The sequence below is a fragment of the Notolepis coatsorum genome, assembly GCF_963971535.1.
Source record: "Notolepis coatsorum genome assembly, chromosome: 3".
Lineage (NCBI taxonomy): Eukaryota > Metazoa > Chordata > Actinopteri > Aulopiformes > Paralepididae > Notolepis > Notolepis coatsorum.
This window is the reverse complement of record NC_140167.1, coordinates 204,593,056-204,615,395: the sequence shown is the minus strand read 5'-3', so window position 1 is coordinate 204,615,395 and position 22,340 is coordinate 204,593,056. Positions and strand designations below refer to the sequence as shown.

The 22,340-nt window shown below is 50.4% G+C and overlaps 1 protein-coding gene across 1 annotated transcript in view; it reads left to right on the top strand.

Moving 5' to 3' along the window:
• The window catches only part of patj (PATJ crumbs cell polarity complex component), a gene marked incomplete at its 3' end in the record, with an annotated part of 330,847 nt that overhangs the window by 94,648 nt on the left and 213,859 nt on the right, over positions 1–22,340 (top strand). Inside the window, 1 exon segment of the mRNA XM_084311517.1 lies at positions 16,403–16,537. Coding sequence (XP_084167643.1) covers positions 16,403–16,537 — 135 coding nt within the window.

Sequence of the window (22,340 nt, the reverse complement as noted above, 5' to 3'; positions counted from 1 at the left end):
AAAGCAATTGGTTTTGATAGTCTATCAGTGAGCTGGATACAATCCTACCTGGAGGGGAGAGAACAGATGGTGGAGGTAAACGGTACTCTATCCCCCCCCCCTCACAGTGAGCTGTGGTGTTCCACAAGGAAGCATACTAGGACCGCTACTATTCCTAATTTATGCAAATGACATGTCGTCAGCTTGTGACTGCAACTTGTTCCTGTTTGCGGACGACTCAGCCCTGCTGGTCTCTGACAAGAACAAGTTACAGGTTGAAAAAACCCTCAGCTCGGAACTAGGCAAAATCTGCATATGGCTCGCCGACAACAAACTATCATTACACATGGGCAAAACAGAGTCCATTCTCTTCGGTTCAAATAACAAACTCAGCAAGACCGACGGCTTCTCGGTTACAGTGGGTGACAATATTGTCACAAGGAAAGATGAAATTACCTACCTGGGTTCCATCCTAGTGGCTAATCTTTCCTGTGACAAAATGACATCCAATGTAATAAAAAAAGTCAACCAACGAACTCGATTCTTGTACCGGATCTCCTCTCTGGTAAACAAGAATACCCTGAAGACTCTAGCAGGAGCACTCATTCAAGGGTACTACGACTATGCTTGCACCTCATGGTACCAAAGCACCTCAAAGGCACTAAAAAACAAATTACAAACATCTCAAAACAAACTGGTCAGACTACTGCTTGACCTTACTCCTAGAACCCACCTCACCCCTGCCCACTTTGACAACCTAGGATGGCTTAGAGTAGACGACAGAGTGCAACGACCAGGAAGGGAATTGGCATTACGACTGTAGCTGAGGGGCTACACAACCCTGACTGTATTTAAATAATGAGCTTGACAAATACTAAATGATTAATTAACCAATATTAAATATACACAAGATGGCGGACACTCTATTAACTGGGCGGGGACAGGGGTACCAAGTTGAATAATCATATTTAATGTTTAACATAAAACACACATGTAATATGTAACATTTATTTCCCTATACAAATAAAATGTATATGCAACAATGTCCGAATGAATCATACAATTTATAGGCAACGAATGTCCGAATTATTATAGGTCCTAAACTAATGGTACCAGATGGTTGGAGCTCTGCATGGAGGGGGGCGTGGTGAATAGCCAGGGGGAGAGAGACGAGGATGGAGACGATGTTCTCTGGAGTTCCTACTCCAGAGGCTGATGCAGAGTAGACCCGTGGGAGACAGCCCTGTCGTCGCTGGATAGGGGGGTCTCGTACGGACCGGGTTCCTATAGTCCAACACCCCAACTTCGGGTTCAATAGCTAGTTAGCCCTTTATGCTAGTGCTAACCAGCATGCAGTCCGCAGTAGCTATCTGAATCCAGAACGCAGCTGAACTCAGCCCAAAGTCTCTTCACCATCCTTTGCTATCGGCACGTCGGCAGATCTATATCGAAGTATGTTACTTCACTTCTCCCAAACTATATCACGCTGCCGTTTCCAACTCGTCGGTCACCAACGTTGTAATTACATCTCACTAGCAGACCAGCTCTCTCGTAATACACTGTCGTTTTTTTCCTGCTGCGCCAACACTGGGCATGTTGGTACCATAGCTGTCAACATTGGCACGAGACAAAACGTGTACATTTTAGCCCCGCCCCTTCCCCCGGCCCGCCCCCTCGGCCCCGCCCCCTCCCACCCGGCCCCGCCCCCTCCCAATGGAGCTGCCTCGTCGCTGCCATCTGCTGGTCAAAACCTGTATGTACCCAGCCATTCGTTGTAGGGTAAACTTTTCCTACTTTAAGTGTAAATGCTATGTAAATGATGGTTTTGTTGAACATTTGTATTTCACAGGAGAGAAACTGTATTCAAAGAAAGCTATTAAAATAGTCTTTGAATCTAAATATACTTTCTTTGTGTTGATTTTACATTAATTCCATGATTTTACTCAAGTAAATATCTGTTACAAGCTTCGGTTTTATGTAGAAAATGCTGTTTTTAATCTAGATTAATCTAGATTGATTACAGAAAATTGTGAGATTGATTAGTTAATTTTTTTTATCTATTGGCGGCGCTGGTGTATATATTATATATATATGTATGTGTATATATGTAATGTGTGTATATATGTCAGAGAATCAGCCCCTTGCATCCTTAGTGTATAGCATATGACATGGTGTATGTTTGTTCATTGATGTGACAGTGTCTGGCAACATACTGTTTGTGTTCTTTTTATTTCTTTTTTCTTTGTGTTTGTGATTTGTCTTGATGTGTGTTTGTGAAAATATAAAAGCTGAAAATAAAATATTATAAAGTGTAAATGCTATAAAAATACAGTAAATTACATTTTATCAAAATATTAACCATTAAATAAAGGTTGTAATCTGTAAATGTATTTGATTTGACTGTAAATGTTATGAATTGAAAATGGGGGAAGTCCTTCTCTGGTCTGCATCCCCATAACAATTGTGTATTGCGCAATACTGTATTGTACCCATTCTGCAATCTGTTAAATTTAGCAATCAATCAATGTATTACCATAGTGTCTTTATACCTTCATCACTGTAGGCTACATAGTAATACTACAACTCGTTAAAGCTATAAAAAATACCTATGGTCATTAATTTAGCAGTGGAAATATCATTTTTGGAACAGTGTGTGTGTCTACAGAGAAAAGTGAGATAGAAAAAAAGCCAATGCGATTTTGTGTTTTTCCTCAATATCTCTGCAATGCCTGCGAGTTACCAGTAACTGTATTTGTCATACCATGACAATTCACGACAACTTTTAAAACGGATCAATTTATATTTATAAATCGCATTCAGGAAATTGGGCGTCAGTGAAGGCATGCTCTCCGTGGAGGAATGGGAGGAGGGGACAGGGGAGGCGCAGAGCAAACGGCTGTTCACCAACACATTTACACATTCCTGCATCACATACAGTAACTTTGTATTGTTTTATCCACAGAAGATTTGCAAACCTTTTGTTCCAGAGACAAAAGCCACAGAGTGGGCAATCAAGAGACACTGGCTAAGTTGATTTGACACCATCGGTGCATCAGTCTCTCCCCTGAGCTCTGAGCTTTTATCCGGTCGCTGTTCTTATTCTTCTTCGGGTCGCAACGGTCTGACTTCCTGTGATAACGTTCTAATCTACACTGCTGCCACCTGTCGTCACGGAGGGGAATTGCAGCCATTTTGTAAAAATTAATAAGTACAAAATACCTGCCAATTCCGTGAACCGTGAACAGGGCGTGAAGAGGGTTGAAAAAACAGGAGAATCCCGGGAAAAACGGTAGGGTTGACAGCTATGGTTGGTACACTCTACAGGTGCATGGGCTCACGCTGTCTACGGCGCGATGAAGGGACATATGAAAAGGGGCGAATGATAAAAATACTCTGGTAAATAAACAGCGTAAATATATATCTTATACAATAAACGGAAGGTTATGTATATAACCTAGTTATATGAGTACTGGCTAAGCGTCCCGCTCTTAAGCCTATCGAGATATACCTCATCTCATGTACCTATTGTACTCCATCAACGAAAAAAACAAGTACACCCACACCTGCCGGGTCCCGCCCCTATGGAGGCGTAGCCTATAAGACAGTAGGCATGGTCACCAAACACTCTTCCTCGCCAAAAATCCCGTTTCCAGTAAAAGATCCCTCAAAAGGGAACTCAGGGCCGCTTAAGAGCGGGACGCTTAGCCAGTACTCGTATAACTAGGTTATATACATAACCTTCCGTTATATTATCGTACTTGGCCATCGCGTCCCGCTCTTAAGCCTATCGAGATATGGGGTAGAGCGGACGCGAGGCCCGACAAATGTACCCCCTGAGGACCCGTAAGCCCACATCAAGGGGTTGGGGAGCCCCGTCACCCCATCCTTCCTAATGAAGGGGGGGCGCAGTCAACTCCACCTGAGTGCGAGCAAGAGGGAACTAGAACCCCTTGAACACACAGCACAGGCGGAACCACGTGTGACCTAACACACTGTGGCCCATACCCACACACTCCTGCTACCCTACCAAAGGACGGGAAGCAGGAAAGGCCACAGACCCCAGAACCCCCGGTCATGTCCATGAGGTAAAACCTTACAAAGGGGCCCGGGGAGGACCATGAAGCTGCAGCACAGATGTCCTCCACCGAGGCCCCACCCAGGAGAGCGGCAGAGGCAGCCACCCCACGAGTGGAGTGCGCCCTGACGCCCCCAGGGGGTTCCAGCCCGGCCAACGTGTAGCAAAGGGCAATGCCCTCGCACAACCAATGGGACAGGCGCTGTTTCGATAGTGCCTTACCGACACGAGAACCACCGTGACAGACAAAAAGCTGATCGGTAACCCTGAGGTCCTGAGTACGGCTGAGGTAAATTCCCAAGCACGGACCGGACATGACAGGTGAAGGCCCGCATCTATCTCACTAGCGTGAGGAGGCGGACGAAACACCTGAACCACAATATCCCTGGAGCGGAAGGAACTCCGGATATTTTTAGGCATGAAGGCAGGATTAGGCCGCAGAGTGGCACTGCAATCGGAACGAAAGACAGGCACTCTGGTCGTACCGAGAGAGCACAAAGCACACCCACGCGTTTAGCGGAGGTGACGGCCAGCAAGAACGCGGTCTCGAAGAGGCTCAAGAGGCTCAAACGGGGCCAAGGACAACCGACCGAGGACCAATTGAAGATCCCAACTCGGAGCCAAAGAGCGTTGCACCGGCTTAACGCGTCGAGCGCCAAGCAGGAAACGCTTCACAAGAGGGTGGCTGAACAAGACATCCCCCTCAAATCCCTCATGATAGGAGGATATAGCTGCTGCATATACCCTCACCGTCGAAGCCGACAGCATCCAGGGGGCAGGAGACTGGGTCCCGGCCCCCCGCCTTACACCACACTTGGAACATACGCCATCTGCCCGCGTAAAGCGCGACAGTGGAGGGAGCATGCGCATTCCGGATGGTATCAACCACAGAAGGGTCCATCCTCTCCAGACTACCAGTAGCTGGATCAGGACCGGGAACCACACAGGTGCGCCCCGGTACGGCGCCATCAGGATCAAGAACCTGCGCCCCTCAACGTACCCATCCCAACAACTGACCTAACGGATGTATGGGGAAGAATCCCAGGCGGCACGGCATCGGTCCCTGACCTGCCTGGCTATGTCCGGACGTAATCCCCACCAGTCAGGATGAGGACCGCCCCGCGACAGTACACCTGTACCCACAGCCGCGCAGATGGAGGCCGCCTGGTGCAGACGGGGGGAGCGTACTCCTCCCTGTCTGTCGATATACGACACTGACGTCGTATTGTCCGTCCTGATCAACACCGTTTGAGGACCAGAAGGACTGCTTTCAATACCAACACATTGAACGTAGCACAGACCGGGCAGCATGGTTTGCCAGCTGCCCCCTACGGCGTTGGCCCGACGCGTCACCAGCGAGGGAGGCGTCGGTGAAAAACGTGACGTGAGACAGCGCCGTAACCGTCCTAGGACAGAACCTCCCGAGCGTGTCGACAACACGCTCTGAGAGGGATGCCCATAGCACTCCAACCGTTGACTGGGAAGAGGAGTACTCTACTTCCAGTCTACAGCAAACCCCAGGCTGGTAGGGACCTGCCTGGTACTAGACCCGATGATCCACCTTGACCGCGAAGGACCAGAACGTCGTCAGGGCAGAATACACTTCGTAACCCCTGACGACGCAGAGGCCCCAGTGCGGCCTCCACGCACTTGGTGAAGATGCGGGGAGCCAGAGAAAACCGAACGGCAGCCTCTGGTACTCATACGCTAACCCTGCAAAGGAAGCGTAGGTAAGCCCTAGGATGGAAGATCGGGGATGCGAATACGCATCCTACAGGTCTATGGAGGAGAACCAGACCCCCACTTGACGGTGTTCAACAGGTAGGAGACTATCCAAAAAATGCTGAACCTTCCCATGGGACAGGTCCAGCATGGGTCTGACACCCCCCCCCTCCCGATTTCTCAGGTACCAGAGAACACCGGGAGGAGAACGCCACAACGATGGCTTGCTTCGTCCACAGAGATTGGATCTCGTTGACCAGAGCTGTCACTGCTGGTGACCCTGACAATAGGGTCTGTACCAAACCCGAAAACGGGTGGGGTTGTGTAAACACAAGTCCCTGCCTCAGCGTTCTCTCCATCCACCTCGACATATGGTACTGCCGTAGTCATATGTGATGACACTCCCAACGCACCCGCCGCCATGTGGCACAGGTCCGCCAGGAACTGTAGATAGTCAGCCCGGTCCCACCCGCTGTGCGTAGCCAACCCTGGACCCTTGCGAGCAGAGCATTCCGTGGAGTCGGGTCGGAACCTGACACTACCCACGAGGCAATCACACCCAAGGGGGGACCCCGACAGAAAGGGCCGGTTTGATACGGGGGAAGCTGACATCAATCTAGGTGACAAAACCCCCCCCACTGAACACCCCTCCAGAACATGCTGAGGAGTTGTTCTGCAGCCGGACATGCAAGGCGTGAGGACCCCATGGGTTCCACACACCGTAGCCCTGCAGTGATATTACTACCACCCAAATCACGCGCCCCTGCGAAACCACTGCCAATCTTTTAGGAGTGGGAGGCACCAACATGATACCTGGCCTGGCGAAGGCGAGGCCGGGGAAGCCCGCACTGTGTGCCTCAAAGGGTTTCGAGCCCCCCTGCTGACAACACTTATAGTTGACAGACGTAACACCAGGCTCAACCAACACAGGTTATGGTGGGAGCCGCTTGACAACACAACATTCTCACGGACAGACCCAGGCTCAGCCATCAACTGGGTGTCAGCCCCTGTCCCCATGAGAAGCGAAAAGTGGGGCCGCCCGCGCTTCAACGAAGGCACGTGGCCCGCAGCCAAAGGAAACAATCAGAGCCCCTTTTTTCTGCTGGTGTTGGGGGAGGGAGTGATCGGAGAGCGGGCTGCTCGCGGCAGGACGTCGACGGCTTGTTGTTCAAGCCGAGCCCATCCAACATGGCCAATCCCTCGGCCGCTAAGGCTGTCGGCCTTGTGGACACCTGTCGATTCAACGCCCAGGATACCTCTGGCGGGGGAAACATGGCCGCCTGTCGAGGGCCTCGTCATCACCGCTGACGAGGCCGTGCTCTCTTCTTCTGGCTGCGCGGTGTGAGGCGGTGTGGGCCCTAGGACAATACCGCCCGCGCTCCAGCAGAAGACCAAAATCCCCTGCGGAGAGGGGAACCCTGAGCGTTTATAGCTTGCGGCTAGGTCAAAGCTAAAAACGTCAAAAACCTCCGATGTGTCGACGTCGGCTGGCCCTCAAGGCCCCGCCACCAGACACCATTTTTTTGATAGAAAAAACAGCAATTCGAACACAGTTACTAATCGCTGCCAATTCCATACCGTGGCGGTACAGGCTTTAACAGCCCACCAGCCACTCGCCAGGCCGACCCACCTCATGGCGTTGGCCGGGCGGGGCACTGTTTCAATATGTCAAAAGCAAAGGACTGATGTTAACACGGAGCACCATTGGTGGTTGCAAACAGCAACCTCCACTGTGGTGTGCACCATGAAGGGGTTAAATGAATAAAAGAACGAACACCACAAAATACTGTAGAATGAGCAAGCCCATGTACACAACGTTAAGGGGAGGCGGACCAGAGAGAACCAGTCCCGCATTAATTCAAAATATTCACAACAGCACACCAGCCCCAGCTTAGCCCATTTACCCAAAAAGGTAAAAAAAAGCCCCCCCCGCACTACTCCCCCAATAGACACAGATTGACCGTCAGCATGAATGGTTGAGAGGAGAGAAAGCTGTAGCATAGACGGACATTCTCGTAGCGGAGAGACAGAACAAAACAGTAGCCCACTACACTACTATAGCATAGCGTTCAACGCTACTATGGACAGAAAACAGTCAGCTGAGCCACAACACGGGCCGCCACTAAGTCCCATCCTGCAGTAGTATAGCTCTACTGCCACCCACCGAGCCTCAAGCATCGGCTTCCGGGTGGAAACACCGTTTAAAACCCCGCTGGGGCACAGGAATAACGCTACCTGGCTAGGCTACCTAGTCACGGCACACCCTGTTGTCAACCCATTTACCCGTAAAAAAGGGTAAAATAGGACTCAGCAAAACCCCCACATTAGCTACCGACTGACCTTCATTGATGAACCGGGCAAGAGGAGGGAAAAGCGGCAAAATCCCACGGCGGAGACATTAGAACAGCGTAGCAGTAGTGTTAGCATATAGCATTAGCATTAGCATGTAGCGTTAGCATTAGTTGTTTAACAGCACGCTTCCAGGATCGTTTGGAACCCGTCCACTGCAGTGAACCGTTCACCAAACCATCCCGCCCCTGGCGCCGACACACAACAAACAAACCAGCATTACTAACACTAACATCAATGCCTGATGACACAGGGCCTACCTGTGTACAAGCTGGCTCGATAGCCAACCTTGCACACTGCTCCTGGATCTGCTGTCACCAGACGAGGAAACATCAGAATAGGCCCTACGTGTCGCTGAAACATGCCCCGAAGATTCCAGGGGTAAGCAAACCTCCGGTAAACTTTCAACATTACGCAATTTCTCATAATCTTTTCATAACAACTAGTTACATAAGGTGCACTGCGACCGTTATGATGGAAACGAAAATAGAGGAGTGTTTGGTGACCATGCCTACTGTCTTATAGGCTACGCCTCCATAGGGGCGGGACCCGGCAGGTGTGGGTGTACTTGTTTTTTTCGTTGATGGAGTACAATAGGTACATGAGATGAGGTATATCTCGATAGGCTTAAGAGCGGGACGCGATGGCCAAGTACGATAATATAACATATAAGGTATAGAAAATAATAAACGTTGACTTTAGGTGTAAATCTGGACCTTCAGAACAACGACTAAATTGGGGTATAATAATAATAATAATAATAATAATAATAATACTTCGTTTTATATAGCGCCTTTCAGAGGACCCAAGGTCGCTTTACATAAGGGGGGGGGGGGGGGGGAGATAACAAGTCAACAAACATAGTGGACAGACACAACACATACATATAAAGTGAGAAAGTTAGGGGTTGAAGGCCAGGTTGAAGAGGTGGGTTTTGAGCAGTTTTTTAAATGAGTCCAGAGTTGGGGTGGTGCGGAGTTCTGCGGGGAGGGAGTTCCAGAGGGTGGGAGCTGCCACACTGAAAGCTCTGTCCCCGAACGTCCGCAGTCTGGTTCGGGGGATGGAGAGCTGACCAGTGTCCGTGGATCGCAGGGACCGTGACTGAGTGTAGGGGTGGAGGAGGTCAGTGAGGTACTGAGGTGCCAGGGCGTGAAGGGATTTGTAGGTGAGCAGGAGGGTTTTGTAGGTGATGCGGGATTTGATGGGGAGCCAGTGGAGCTGGATGAGGATGGGGGTGATGTGCTGCCAGGGTTTGGTGCGGGTTAGAACCCTGGCAGCTGAATTTTGAACATACTGGAGCCTGTCCAGGGTTTTGCTTGGGACCCCGGACAGGACCCCGTTGCAGTAGTCCAGGCGGGAGGTGACGAAGGCGTGGATGAGGGTCTCAGCTGTGGTGTCGGAAAGTGATGGTCGGAGTCTGGAAATGTTTCGGAGGTGAAAGAAGGCGGATTTGGTGAGGGAATTTACATGGGATTGATAGGAAAGGGTGGAGTCCAGGATAACGCCCAGGTTGCGGACCTTAGGGGATGGGGAGATGGAGCAGCCGTCAATGTTGAGGGTGAGATCCCCAACCTTCCGAAGCAGGGCCTTGGGTGCCACAACCATGAGCTCGGTTTTATTGTTGTTGAGCTTGAGGAAATTAGATGACATCCAGGTTTTTATTTCGTGCAGGCAGTTGATAAGGGAGTGTGGGGGGAGATGGGTGGATGGTTTGGTGGAGAGGTAGAGTTGAGTGTCGTCGGCATAGGAGTGGAAGTTGAGGCCATGACGGCGGATGATCTGACCAAGGGGGAGCATGTAGATGGTGAATAGGATTGGGCCAAGTACGGAGCCTTGTGGGACGCCTTGGTTGACTGGGGCCGGGGTGGAACTGGAGTCGCCGATGGTGATGAACTGTGTCCGGGTGGTGAGGTAGGATTGAAACCAGGAGAGTGCTGAGCCAGTGATGCCGAGGTTGTTGGATAGGCGGTTGAGGAGGATGGAGTGGGAGACTGTGTCGAATGCTGCAGAAAGGTCAAGGAGGATGAGGATGCTTGTGGCCAGAGTCAGCTGCAAGGAGGAGGTCGTTGGTAATTTTGATGAGGGCGGTCTCTGTGCTGTGTTGAGTTCTGAAGCCGGATTGAAAAGGCTCATAGAGCTCATGGTTGGACATGTATTGTTGGAGTTGGGCGGCCACTGCTCTTTCCAAGATTTTGCTAAGGAAAGGAAGGTTGGAGATCGGACGGAAGTTGTTTAGCTCGTCTGGGTCGAGGCCGGGTTTCTTAATGATGGGGGTGACGGAGGCTGTTTTGAAGCAGGGGGGGACGAGACCAGATTCAAATGAGGAGTTGATGATGTTGACCATGGTGGGGCAGAGAGCAGGGAGGCAGATCTTGACCAGGGTGGTAGGCATGGGGTCAAGTGAGCAGGTGGAGGCTTTGGCTGAGGCTATGAGCTTGACAACTTGGGGACCATTTACCGGGGAGAAGGAGGAGAGGCTGCATTGGGGGGGGGGGCACCCAGGGGGAGGAGCAGGTGAGGGGGAGGAGGGGGGCACTGCTAGCTTCTGGTAGATGGTATTGACCTTGTCCTGGAAAAAGACATGGAACCTGGAGCAGAGGTCGTGGGCACCAGATGGGCGGGGGGGGTCGAGGGGGCGGAGTAGCCGGTTGATGGTGGAGAAGAGTGTCCTGGGGTGGTTTTGCTGGTTGCCGATGAGGGTGGAATAGTAGTTTGTTTTGGCCTTGATGAGAGCTAGCTTGTAGGCCTGCACGTGGTCCTTGTAGGCCTCGAGGTGGACAGTGAGGCCAGATCTTCTATGGAGTCTCTCCAATTGGCGACCGACAGCCTTCAGGGAGCGGAGTTCAGGGGTATACCAGGGGGCAGGACGGGTGTAGGTGACAGTTCGGGTTTTGATGGGGGCGAGAGAGTCCAGGCTGCGGGATAGGGCGGAGTTGTAGTGGGCAGCGAGACCATCCACCTGGGTGCTGGGGGGAGCTGAGGCCAGGTGGATGGTTAGCAGGTTGATCAGAGCTGGTGCACTGACTGTTTTGATGTTCCTCTAGGTGATGGTGCGTGCATTCCGAAGCTTGGGTAGGGAAGCAGGGAGGGTGAAAAGGACAGCATGGTGGTCGGACACCGCCAGGTCGAGACACTGTACCTCAGATGGTATTATGCCAGTGGAACAGACCAGGTCAAGTGTATGACCTTTGGTGTGGGTGGGACCATTTGTGTGCCGTGTGATATTGAAGCAGTCCAGTAGTGAGAGGAAATCAATGGCTGTGGAGCAGCTGGTGTTGTCCACATGAATATTGAAGTCCCCAAGCAGGAGTGTGGATGAGCACATGGTGCAGACAGTGGTGAGGAGTTCAGACAGGTCAGACATAAAGTAGGTGGAGGCTTTGGGGGGGCGGTAGATGAGGACTACCTGGAGTGGTGTAGGCCCAGGTAGTGAGAAAGCCACTCACTCGAAGGAGGTGACAGTGGGTACTGGGAGCTCTTTGACTAGAAAGTCAGCCCGATATATTACAGCCAGCCCACCACCACGACCCTGGGTACGTGGCTTTTGGATGTAAACATAACCTGGGGGTGTGGCTTGGTTGAGTGAAATGAAGTCCTGTTGATATTGCCATGTCTCAGTAAGACATAGAAAATCTATATCTCTGTCAGTAATTATGTCATGGATGAGGAGAGATTTATTGTTAAGAGAGCGAACATTCTGGAGCATGAATGTTGCATTTTTGATGGATGCTGGGGCAGACAGTGATGGAGGGATGTCAACACAGACTAGTGGCCGCAGATTGGTCAGAGTGCGCACGTGGGGTTTGTTGTGATGACGTCGTTGCTGCACGTTGTTGGAGCGCCAGCCCGGTAGCACAGAAGGAATTCCATGGTCTGAATAGTAAACAAACTTGCAACGGGAGGCTCTGTGCATGTAGCGAGGGCGACGAAGGAGCCCCAGAGACTTAATAGCATCGATGCAGTTTGGTGTGGAATGACGGAAGAGGTTGCAAAGTTGCAGCGTGGAGTATTGGAAAGTTACCATGACGGTATCGGAGAAGTGCCGGTGTTGGCTAGCTTGCAGAGCCGAAAGCCGGGGAGGAGGCGTCCATCCTCGGGTCGCAGCTCCAGCTAGCAGTATAGCCAGGAGTGAAAGGTATCCCAGTGAGAGGAGTTGTGGAAAGTCCCGATGGTGTGGCATCCGATCAGGCGGGTTGAGTATGGGAGAAAATGATAGAAAGGCAAAAAAAAGAAAAAGGTTTCTCAATTCCTGAAAAGTGACCAGCAGTTATATTTGCGCTCGCAACGCGCGCACACACGCACATGCCTGTAGCCAGAGTTGAATCTTCTGGAACTTCTGAAGACCTGACACTAGGGCTGGACGATGTTCTTGGATCCTCAGTGGTTAAAATGTTGAGATCATGGAGATTGCGAATATATTGCGACATATTCTTGCACAAACATTTATTCCTGACTTTCACCATCGCTGCTCTGACACTCATGATACCTTTACTTGTGTTTTAATGAGCTCAAATGTTTAAAACTTTTAATTTCTTCACTCAGGCCTACACTTTTAAAGCTGCAAATAAAACACTATATAGTTACCATTTTGTTTGCACTGTTCAGTAACTTGCTAAATATCCATAGCAGATAAAACAAAGTGAAAGATATAGTGATACATATTTTTTATTATGAAAATGTATAGAACTGTTGTGATATGTAAATTTGGCCATATCACTCACCTGGATCTATCATGAAACGTACTTACCCACATAAAGAAACTACGATGCGTGTACAATTTTTAATGACAGTTACAATTAGGGTTGGGTACCGTTCACATTTGTACCTATACCAGTACCAGTTCCTGGAATTCAGTATTGGTACCCAACGGTACATTTTTTCCGGTACTTAAAGGAAAACTCCAACATTTTGGGAAATTAGCTTATTTGCCATCTACCCTGGAGTTAGACAAGAAGATACATACCTTTTTTCCTCTCTGTGCATGCAGTAGGAGTAGGAAGACGCGCACCGTTAGCCTAGCTTAGCGTCAGTCACTGGAAGTAGGTTCCTCCATTAGCCTAGTTACCAACATCTTCCTACTCCTACTGCATGCACAGAGAAGAAAAAGGGTATATATCTTCTTGTCTAACTCCAGGGTAGATGGCAAATAAGCTAATTTCCCAAAATGTTGGAGTTTTCCTTTAACTCTCTGTAATAACAAAACATGTAATTTCAGTTGTAAAAAAAAAGTCCAAACTTCTCAATTCCAACATTGTTATTTATTTGAAAAATGTTGTTTATTGTTGTAACACACCTCACAAAATAAATCTCATGATCATGTATTATGTTTTTAAATGTTTAAATATCAACATTATCTGGCCGTCCTCAGTAAATATTATCAAACTCCTCTGACCTCGTCTGGTCTTTCCAAAGACCCAAGAGACGGGACAGTAATAGACATATATTAGTGGTGGGACTCGATCATTTTTTATTCAAGACTTTATAGTTAATTAATCGAAATTAATTGCATTTTAAACGCATATCAATATTTGATGCGAAAAGCAATTTTTTTTCAATTCAAATGGATTTAGGTATACGAGTGAATCAATGAATATACATTATACATACGCTTAAGCAGCAAAATCTTGTTTATTAGCTACTACACAGACCAACAGTCGAATCAATGACATTTTTAACCAAGTGCATCAATTTTAGGAAGAATATATTTATAGCGCAAAGGACCTTTTCTCTTTTGAAAAGGTAACATTCCGAGGTTTCTTACACAATAAAGAAAAATCACTTTGAGTGCTAATGAAATAGAGTAACAGAGGTTTGAACACACTGAAGTAAAGTTGTGTGTACTCACATTGCTGTTTACTTGTTGCCAGATGGCTGTTTTTAAGTTCCAGCTGAGAGGTAGGAGCTGGAAAACATAACGGTTCCATCGCCTGAAGTCTTATACAGGTCCAACGTTTATAAAAATCCTATGGAAAATGTGTGTTTCACAAAGGTTTTTGTAATGTGTGTACCGCAATAGTTCAGCGTGATTATCCTAACTGGCCGTCAACTGCCTTTATTTCGCCTCTCGAGTAAAAACAAAGGACTTCTTTGTCTTCTTCGTCACCTCCCCCCACTCTGAGCGCCCGTCTGGGGTCTCTTTCGGAGCAGACGCTCCTTGGCTACAACGGCGGTCAATCATTTTCGCCATTAGCGGTGACCGGTCAGTTCAGGACCGTCCACAACCGGACGTGGTCACTCGTCCAAACGGCTTGTCAAATGACGCTCGCCCGGATGTTTCGTCTTGTAACTCGAGAATGGAATCACGCAATAGGTTTATTGGGGTGACTATCGAAAGGCACCAAATTCAAGTTTTTAACAATGTATTGGTTGATCGGCGAAAACTCAGCCCGGAATGAATGAATGAATGAATGAAAACTGTATTAACAGATTGCAGAATGGGTACAGTACAGTACAGCTCAATACATACAATTGTTAAGGGGATGCAGACCAGAGAAAGACTTTCGTCTTGTTTACATCAGGGTCCCCCATTTTCAATTCATCGTAACATATATGACATACATGACATACAGATAGACAGTACTGCTACATCTATTCATTTATGACATACCAGATTTGCAATTACAGTACTGTTTGTGATACAAAAAGAGTCCAGAAAGAAAAGAGTATATACATTAGGCGTAGAAACTGTACATTGGATTGGGTAGGTGGGGGTGGGGGGGGACTGTACATTGGAGGTGGTTGGGTGGGTGGGGGGGGGGGGGTTGGTAGGAGTGGGGGGGGGGGGGGGGTAGGAGTGGGGGGGGGGGGTTGGGTAGGAGGGGTGGGTGGGTGGGGGACACTGTACAACTGTACAAACAACACTGTACATTGGATTATTGACAAGACCATACTTGGTCATTTACTGTACATTGGAGGGGGTTGTGTTCGGACATTTACAGGGGCCAGTTTCGAGTTGCAGTCTCCCTTAGGTGTTTTTTGAGAGTGTTTTTGAAAGTGGGTAGTGATTCACATTCCTTTACAGCTTTGGGTAGGGCATTCCACATTGATGTGGCATAATTGCGAAACGTGTTTAGTCCCTTGTTTGAGCCGAATCTGGGTTTAACATGATTTGTGGAGCTCCCTCTGGTGTTGTGATCGTGGTATTCACTGACCTTTGGGAAGTATTTTGTCATGTACATGGGTACCTTGGTCGTGTAGTGTATCTTGTAGACCAGGCCCATTGCAAGTTGCTGTACTCTGTCGTCTACTCTAAGCCATCCTAGGTTGTCAAAGTGGGTAGGGGTGAGGTGGGTTCTAGGAGTAAGGTCAAGCAGTAGTCTGACCAGTTTGTTTTGAGATGTTTGTAATTTTGTTTTTAGCGCCTTTGAGGTGCTTTGGTACCATGAGGTGCAAGCATAGTTGTAGTACCCTTGAATGAGTGCTCCTGCTAGAGTCTTCAGGGTATTCTTGTTTACCAGTGAGGAGATCCGGTACAAGAATCGTGTTCGTTGGTTGACTTTTTTTATTACATTGGATGCCATTTTGTCACAGGAAAGATTTGCCTCTAGGATGGAACCCAGGTAGGTAATATCTTCTTTCCTTGTGACAATATTGTCACCCACTGTAACGGAGAAGCCGTCGGTCTTGCTGAGTTTGTTATTTGAACCGAAGAGAATGGACTCTGTTTTGCCCATGTGTAATGATAGTTTGTTGTCGGCGAGCCATATGCAGATTTTGCCTAGTTCTGAGCTGAGGGCTTTTTCAACCTGTAACTTGTTCTTGTCAGAGACCAGCAGGGCTGAGTCGTCCGCAAACAGGAACAAGTTGCAGTCACAAGCTGACGACATGTCATTTGCATAAATTAGGAACAGTAGCGGACCTAGTATGCTTCCTTGTGGAACACCACAGTTTACTGTGAGGGGGGGGGATAGATAGCCGACAGACGAGAGCAAAGTGCCGCAACGTGTCAATTTTTTTTACGTCCATTTTTTCCGGTAGTTAATTAAGTCCCAGCCCTAATATATATGTGTGTGGAAAAGGCTCCCTCTTGTCTAGTATGTTACACTCTTATACTAAACATGCAAAGGTACCAAAATCTGGTACGGATTGGATCTAGCACTCGGTAGTACCGATGTAATTCGGTCGGTACCATTACAAGTACAGAGTTCGGTACCCAACCCTAGCTACAATAGGTCTCTGTGTCTCTGACGGACGAGACAAGATGAGATCACATCTTTTAGTGAAGTCGTGAACCTGTGGAACAGAAATCTCAGTTTCCCTGCCCCTCTGTCTCCTCAGCTGCTGCCCATCCACACCATGCGCCTGGGGGTGGAGCTGGACTCCTTCGACGGACACCACTACATCTCCTCCGTGGCCCCCGGGGGCCCCGTGGCTAAACACGGCCTCCTCAGGCCTGAGGACGAGCTGCTGGAGGTACGCTGACTCCCTGTTCCCACCCACCTCTAACTCCCTGTTCCCACCCACCTCTAACTCCCTGTTCCTACCCACCTCTAACTCCCTGTTCCCACCCACCTCTAACTCCCTGTTCCCACCCACCTCTAACTCCCTGTTCCTACCCACCTCTAACTCCCTGTTCCTACCCACCTCTAACTCCCTGTTCCCACCCACCTCTAACTCCCTGTTCCTACCCACCTCTAACTCCCTGTTCCTACCCACCTCTAACTCCCTGTTCCCACCCACCTCTAACTCCCTGTTCCCACCCACCTCTAACTCCCTGTTCCCACCCACCTCTAACTCCCTGTTCCTACCCACCTCTAACTCCCTGTTCCCACCCACCTCTAACTCCCTGTTCCCACCTCTAACTCCCTGTTCCCACCTCTAACTCCCTGTTCCTACCCACCTCTAACTCCCTGTTCCTACCCACCTCTAACTCCCTGTTCCTACCCACCTCTAACTCCCTGTTCCTACCCACCTCTAACTCCCTGTTCCTACCCACCTCTAACTCCCTGTTCCTACCCACCTCTAACTCCCTGTTCCTACCCACCTCTAACTCCCTGTTCCTACCCACCTCTAACTCCCTGTTCCCACCTCTAACTCCCTGTTCCTACCCACCTCTAACTCCCTGTTCCTACCCACCTCTAACTCCCTGTTCCCACCCACCTCTAACTCCCTGTTCCCACCCACCTCTAACTCCCTGTTCCCACCCACCTCTAACTCCCTGTTCCTACCCACCTCTAACTCCCTGTTCCCACCCACCTCTAACTCCCTGTTCCTACCCACCTCTAACTCCCTGTTCCTACCCACCTCTAACTCCCTGTTCCTACCCACCTCTAACTCCCTGTTCCTACCCACCTCTAACTCCCTGTTCCCACCTCTAACTCCCTGTTCCTACCCACCTCTAACTCCCTGTTCCCACCTCTAACTCCCTGTTCCTACCCACCTCTAACTCCCTGTTCCTACCCACCTCTAACTCCCTGTTCCTACCCACCTCTAACTCCCTGTTCCTACCCACCTCTAACTCCCTGTTCCCACCCACCTCTAACTCCCTGTTCCTACCCACCTCTAACTCCCTGTTCCCACCTCTAACTCCCTGTTCCCACCTCTAACTCCCTGTTCCTACCCACCTCTAACTCCCTGTTCCCACCTCTAACTCCCTGTTCCCACCTCTAACTCCCTGTTCCTACCCACCTCTAACTCCCTGTTCCTACCCACCTCTAACTCCCTGTTCCCACCCACCTCTAACTCCCTGTTCCTACCCACCTCTAACTCCCTGTTCCCACCTCTAACTCCCTGTTCCCACCTCTAACTCCCTGTTCCTACCCACCTCTAACTCCCTGTTCCCACCCACCTCTAACTCCCTGTTCCCACCTCTAACTCCCTGTTCCTACCCACCTCTAACTCCCTGTTCCTACCCACCTCTAACTCCCTGTTCCCACCTCTAACTCCCTGTTCCTACCCACCTCTAACTCCCTGTTCCTACCCACCTCTAACTCCCTGTTCCCACCCACCTCTAACTCCCTGTTCCTACCCACCTCTAACTCCCTGTTCCCACCTCTAACTCCCTGTTCCCACCTCTAACTCCCTGTTCCTACCCACCTCTAACTCCCTGTTCCCACCTCTAACTCCCTGTTCCCACCTCTAACTCCCTGTTCCTACCCACCTCTAACTCCCTGTTCCCACCTCTAACTCCCTGTTCCTACCCACCTCTAACTCCCTGTTCCTACCCACCTCTAACTCCCTGTTCCCACCTCTAACTCCCTGTTCCCACCTCTAACTCCCTGTTCCTACCCACCTCTAACTCCCTGTTCCCACCTCTAACTCCCTGTTCCCACCTCTAACTCCCTGTTCCTACCCACCTCTAACTCCCTGTTCCCACCTCTAACTCCCTGTTCCTACCCACCTCTAACTCCCTGTTCCCACCTCTAACTCCCTGTTCCTACCCACCTCTAACTCCCTGTTCCTACCCACCTCTAACTCCCTGTTCCTACCTCTAACTCCCTGTTCCTACCCACCTCTAACTCCCTGTTCCCACCTCTAACTCCCTGTTCCTACCCACCTCTAACTCCCTGTTCCCACCCACCTCTAACTCCCTGTTCCTACCCACCTCTAACTCCCTGTTCCTACCCACCTCTAACTCCCTGTTCCTACCCACCTCTAACTCCCTGTTCCTACCCACCTCTAACTCCCTGTTCCTACCCACCTCTAACTCCCTGTTCCCACCTCTAACTCCCTGTTCCCACCTCTAACTCCCTGTTCCTACCCACCTCTAACTCCCTGTTCCTACCCACCTCTAACTCCCTGTTCCCACCCACCTCTAACTCCCTGTTCCTACCCACCTCTAACTCCCTGTTCCCACCTCTAACTCCCTGTTCCCACCTCTAACTCCCTGTTCCTACCCACCTCTAACTCCCTGTTCCCACCTCTAACTCCCTGTTCCCACCCACCTCTAACTCCCTGTTCCTACCCACCTCTAACTCCCTGTTCCCACCTCTAACTCCCTGTTCCCACCTCTAACTCCCTGTTCCTACCCACCTCTAACTCCCTGTTCCCACCTCTAACTCCCTGTTCCCACCTCTAACTCCCTGTTCCCACCTCTAACTCCCTGTTCCTACCCACCTCTAACTCCCTGTTCCTACCCACCTCTAACTCCCTGTTCCCACCCACCTCTAACTCCCTGTTCCTACCCACCTCTAACTCCCTGTTCCCACCTCTAACTCCCTGTTCCCACCTCTAACTCCCTGTTCCTACCCACCTCTAACTCCCTGTTCCCACCTCTAACTCCCTGTTCCTACCCACCTCTAACTCCCTGTTCCCACCTCTAACTCCCTGTTCCTACCCACCTCTAACTCCCTGTTCCTACCCACCTCTAACTCCCTGTTCCCACCTCTAACTCCCTGTTCCTACCCACCTCTAACTCCCTGTTCCTACCTCTAACTCCCTGTTCCCACCTCTAACTCCCTGTTCCTACCCACCTCTAACTCCCTGTTCCCACCCACCTCTAACTCCCTGTTCCTACCCACCTCTAACTCCCTGTTCCTACCCACCTCTAACTCCCTGTTCCTACCCACCTCTAACTCCCTGTTCCTACCCACCTCTAACTCCCTGTTCCTACCCACCTCTAACTCCCTGTTCCTACCCACCTCTAACTCCCTGTTCCTACCCACCTCTAACTCCCTGTTCCTACCCACCTCTAACTCCCTGTTCCTACCTCTAACTCCCTGTTCCCACCTCTAACTCCCTGTTCCTACCCACCTCTAACTCCCTGTTCCTACCTCTAACTCCCTGTTCCCACCTCTAACTCCCTGTTCCCACCTCTAACTCCCTGTTCCTACCCACCTCTAACTCCCTGTTCCCACCCACCTCTAACTCCCTGTTCCTACCCACCTCTAACTCCCTGTTCCTACCCACCTCTAACTCCCTGTTCCTACCCACCTCTAACTCCCTGTTCCTACCCACCTCTAACTCCCTGTTCCCACCCACCTCTAACTCCCTGTTCCCACCCACCTCTAACTCCCTGTTCCTACCCACCTCTAACTCCCTGTTCCCACCTCTAACTCCCTGTTCCTACCCACCTCTAACTCCCTGTTCCTACCCACCTCTAACTCCCTGTTCCCACCTCTAACTCCCTGTTCCTACCCACCTCTAACTCCCTGTTCCTACCCACCTCTAACTCCCTGTTCCCACCCACCTCTAACTCCCTGTTCCCACCCATCTCTAACTCCCTGTTCCTACCCACCTCTAACTCCCTGTTCCTACCCACCTCTAACTCCCTGTTCCCACCTCTAACTCCCTGTTCCCACCCACCTCTAACTCCCTGTTCCTACCCACCTCTAACTCCCTGTTCCTACCCACCTCTAACTCCCTGTTCCTACCCACCTCTAACTCCCTGTTCCTACCCACCTCTAACTCCCTGTTCCCACCTCTAACTCCCTGTTCCCACCTCTAACTCCCTGTTCCTACTCACCTCTAACTCCCTGTTCCTACCCACCTCTAACTCCCTGTTCCTACCCACCTCTAACTCCCTGTTCCTACCCACCTCTAACTCCCTGTTCCCACCTCTAACTCCCTGTTCCCACCTCTAACTCCCTGTTCCTACCCACCTCTAACTCCCTGTTCCTACCCACCTCTAACTCCCTGTTCCCACCCACCTCTAACTCCCTGTTCCTACCCACCTCTAACTCCCTGTTCCTACCCACCTCTAACTCCCTGTTCCTACCCACCTCTAACTCCCTGTTCCTACCCACCTCTAACTCCCTGTTCCCACCTCTAACTCCCTGTTCCCACCTCTAACTCCCTGTTCCTACCTCTAACTCCCTGTTCCCACCCACCTCTAACTCCCTGTTCCTACCCACCTCTAACTCCCTGTTCCTACCCACCTCTAACTCCCTGTTCCCACCTCTAACTCCCTGTTCCCACCCACCTCTAACTCCCTGTTCCTACCCACCTCTAACTCCCTGTTCCTACCCACCTCTAACTCCCTGTTCCTACCCACCTCTAACTCCCTGTTCCCACCTCTAACTCCCTGTTCCCACCTCTAACTCCCTGTTCCCACCTCTAACTCCCTGTTCCTACCCACCTCTAACTCCCTGTTCCTACCCACCTCTAACTCCCTGTTCCCACCTCTAACTCCCTGTTCCTACCCACCTCTAACTCCCTGTTCCTACCCACCTCTAACTCCCTGTTCCCACCTCTAACTCCCTGTTCCTACCCACCTCTAACTCCCTGTTCCTACCCACCTCTAACTCCCTGTTCCCACCTCTAACTCCCTGTTCCCACCCACCTCTAACTCCCTGTTCCTACCCACCTCTAACTCCCTGTTCCTACCCACCTCTAACTCCCTGTTCCCACCCACCTCTAACTCCCTGTTCCTACCCACCTCTAACTCCCTGTTCCTACCCACCTCTAACTCCCTGTTCCTACCCACCTCTAACTCCCTGTTCCTACCCACCTCTAACTCCCTGTTCCTACCCACCTCTAACTCCCTGTTCCTACCCACCTCTAACTCCCTGTTCCTACCCACCTCTAACTCCCTGTTCCCACCTCTAACTCCCTGTTCCTACCCACCTCTAACTCCCTGTTCCCACCTCTAACTCCCTGTTCCCACCCACCTCTAACTCCCTGTTCCCACCTCTAACTCCCTGTTCCCACCTCTAACTCCCTGTTCCCACCTCTAACTCCCTGTTCCTACCTCTAACTCCCTGTTCCCACCTCTAACTCCCTGTTCCTACCCACCTCTAACTCCCTGTTCCTACCCACCTCTAACTCCCTGTTCCCACCCACCTCTAACAACCTGTTCCCACCTCTAACTCCCTGTTCCTACCTCTAACTCCCTGTTCCCACCTCTAACTCCCTGTTCCTACCCACCTCTAACTCCCTGTTCCTACCCACCTCTAACTCCCTGTTCCTACCCACCTCTAACTCCCTGTTCCTACCCACCTCTAACTCCCTGTTTCTACCCACCTCTAACTCCCTGTTCCTACCTCTAACTCCCTGTTCCCACCCACCTCTAACTCCCTGTTCCTACCTCTAACTCCCTGTTCCTACCCACCTCTAACTCCCTGTTCCTACCTCTAACTCCCTGTTCCCACCCACCTCTAACTCCCTGTTCCTACCCACCTCTAACTCCCTGTTCCCACCCACCTCTAACTCCCTGTTCCTACCCACCTCTAACTCCCTGTTCCCACCCACCTCTAACTCCCTGTTCCTACCCACCTCTAACTCCCTGTTCCTACCCACCTCTAACACCCTGTTCCCACCTCTAACTCCCTGTTCCTAC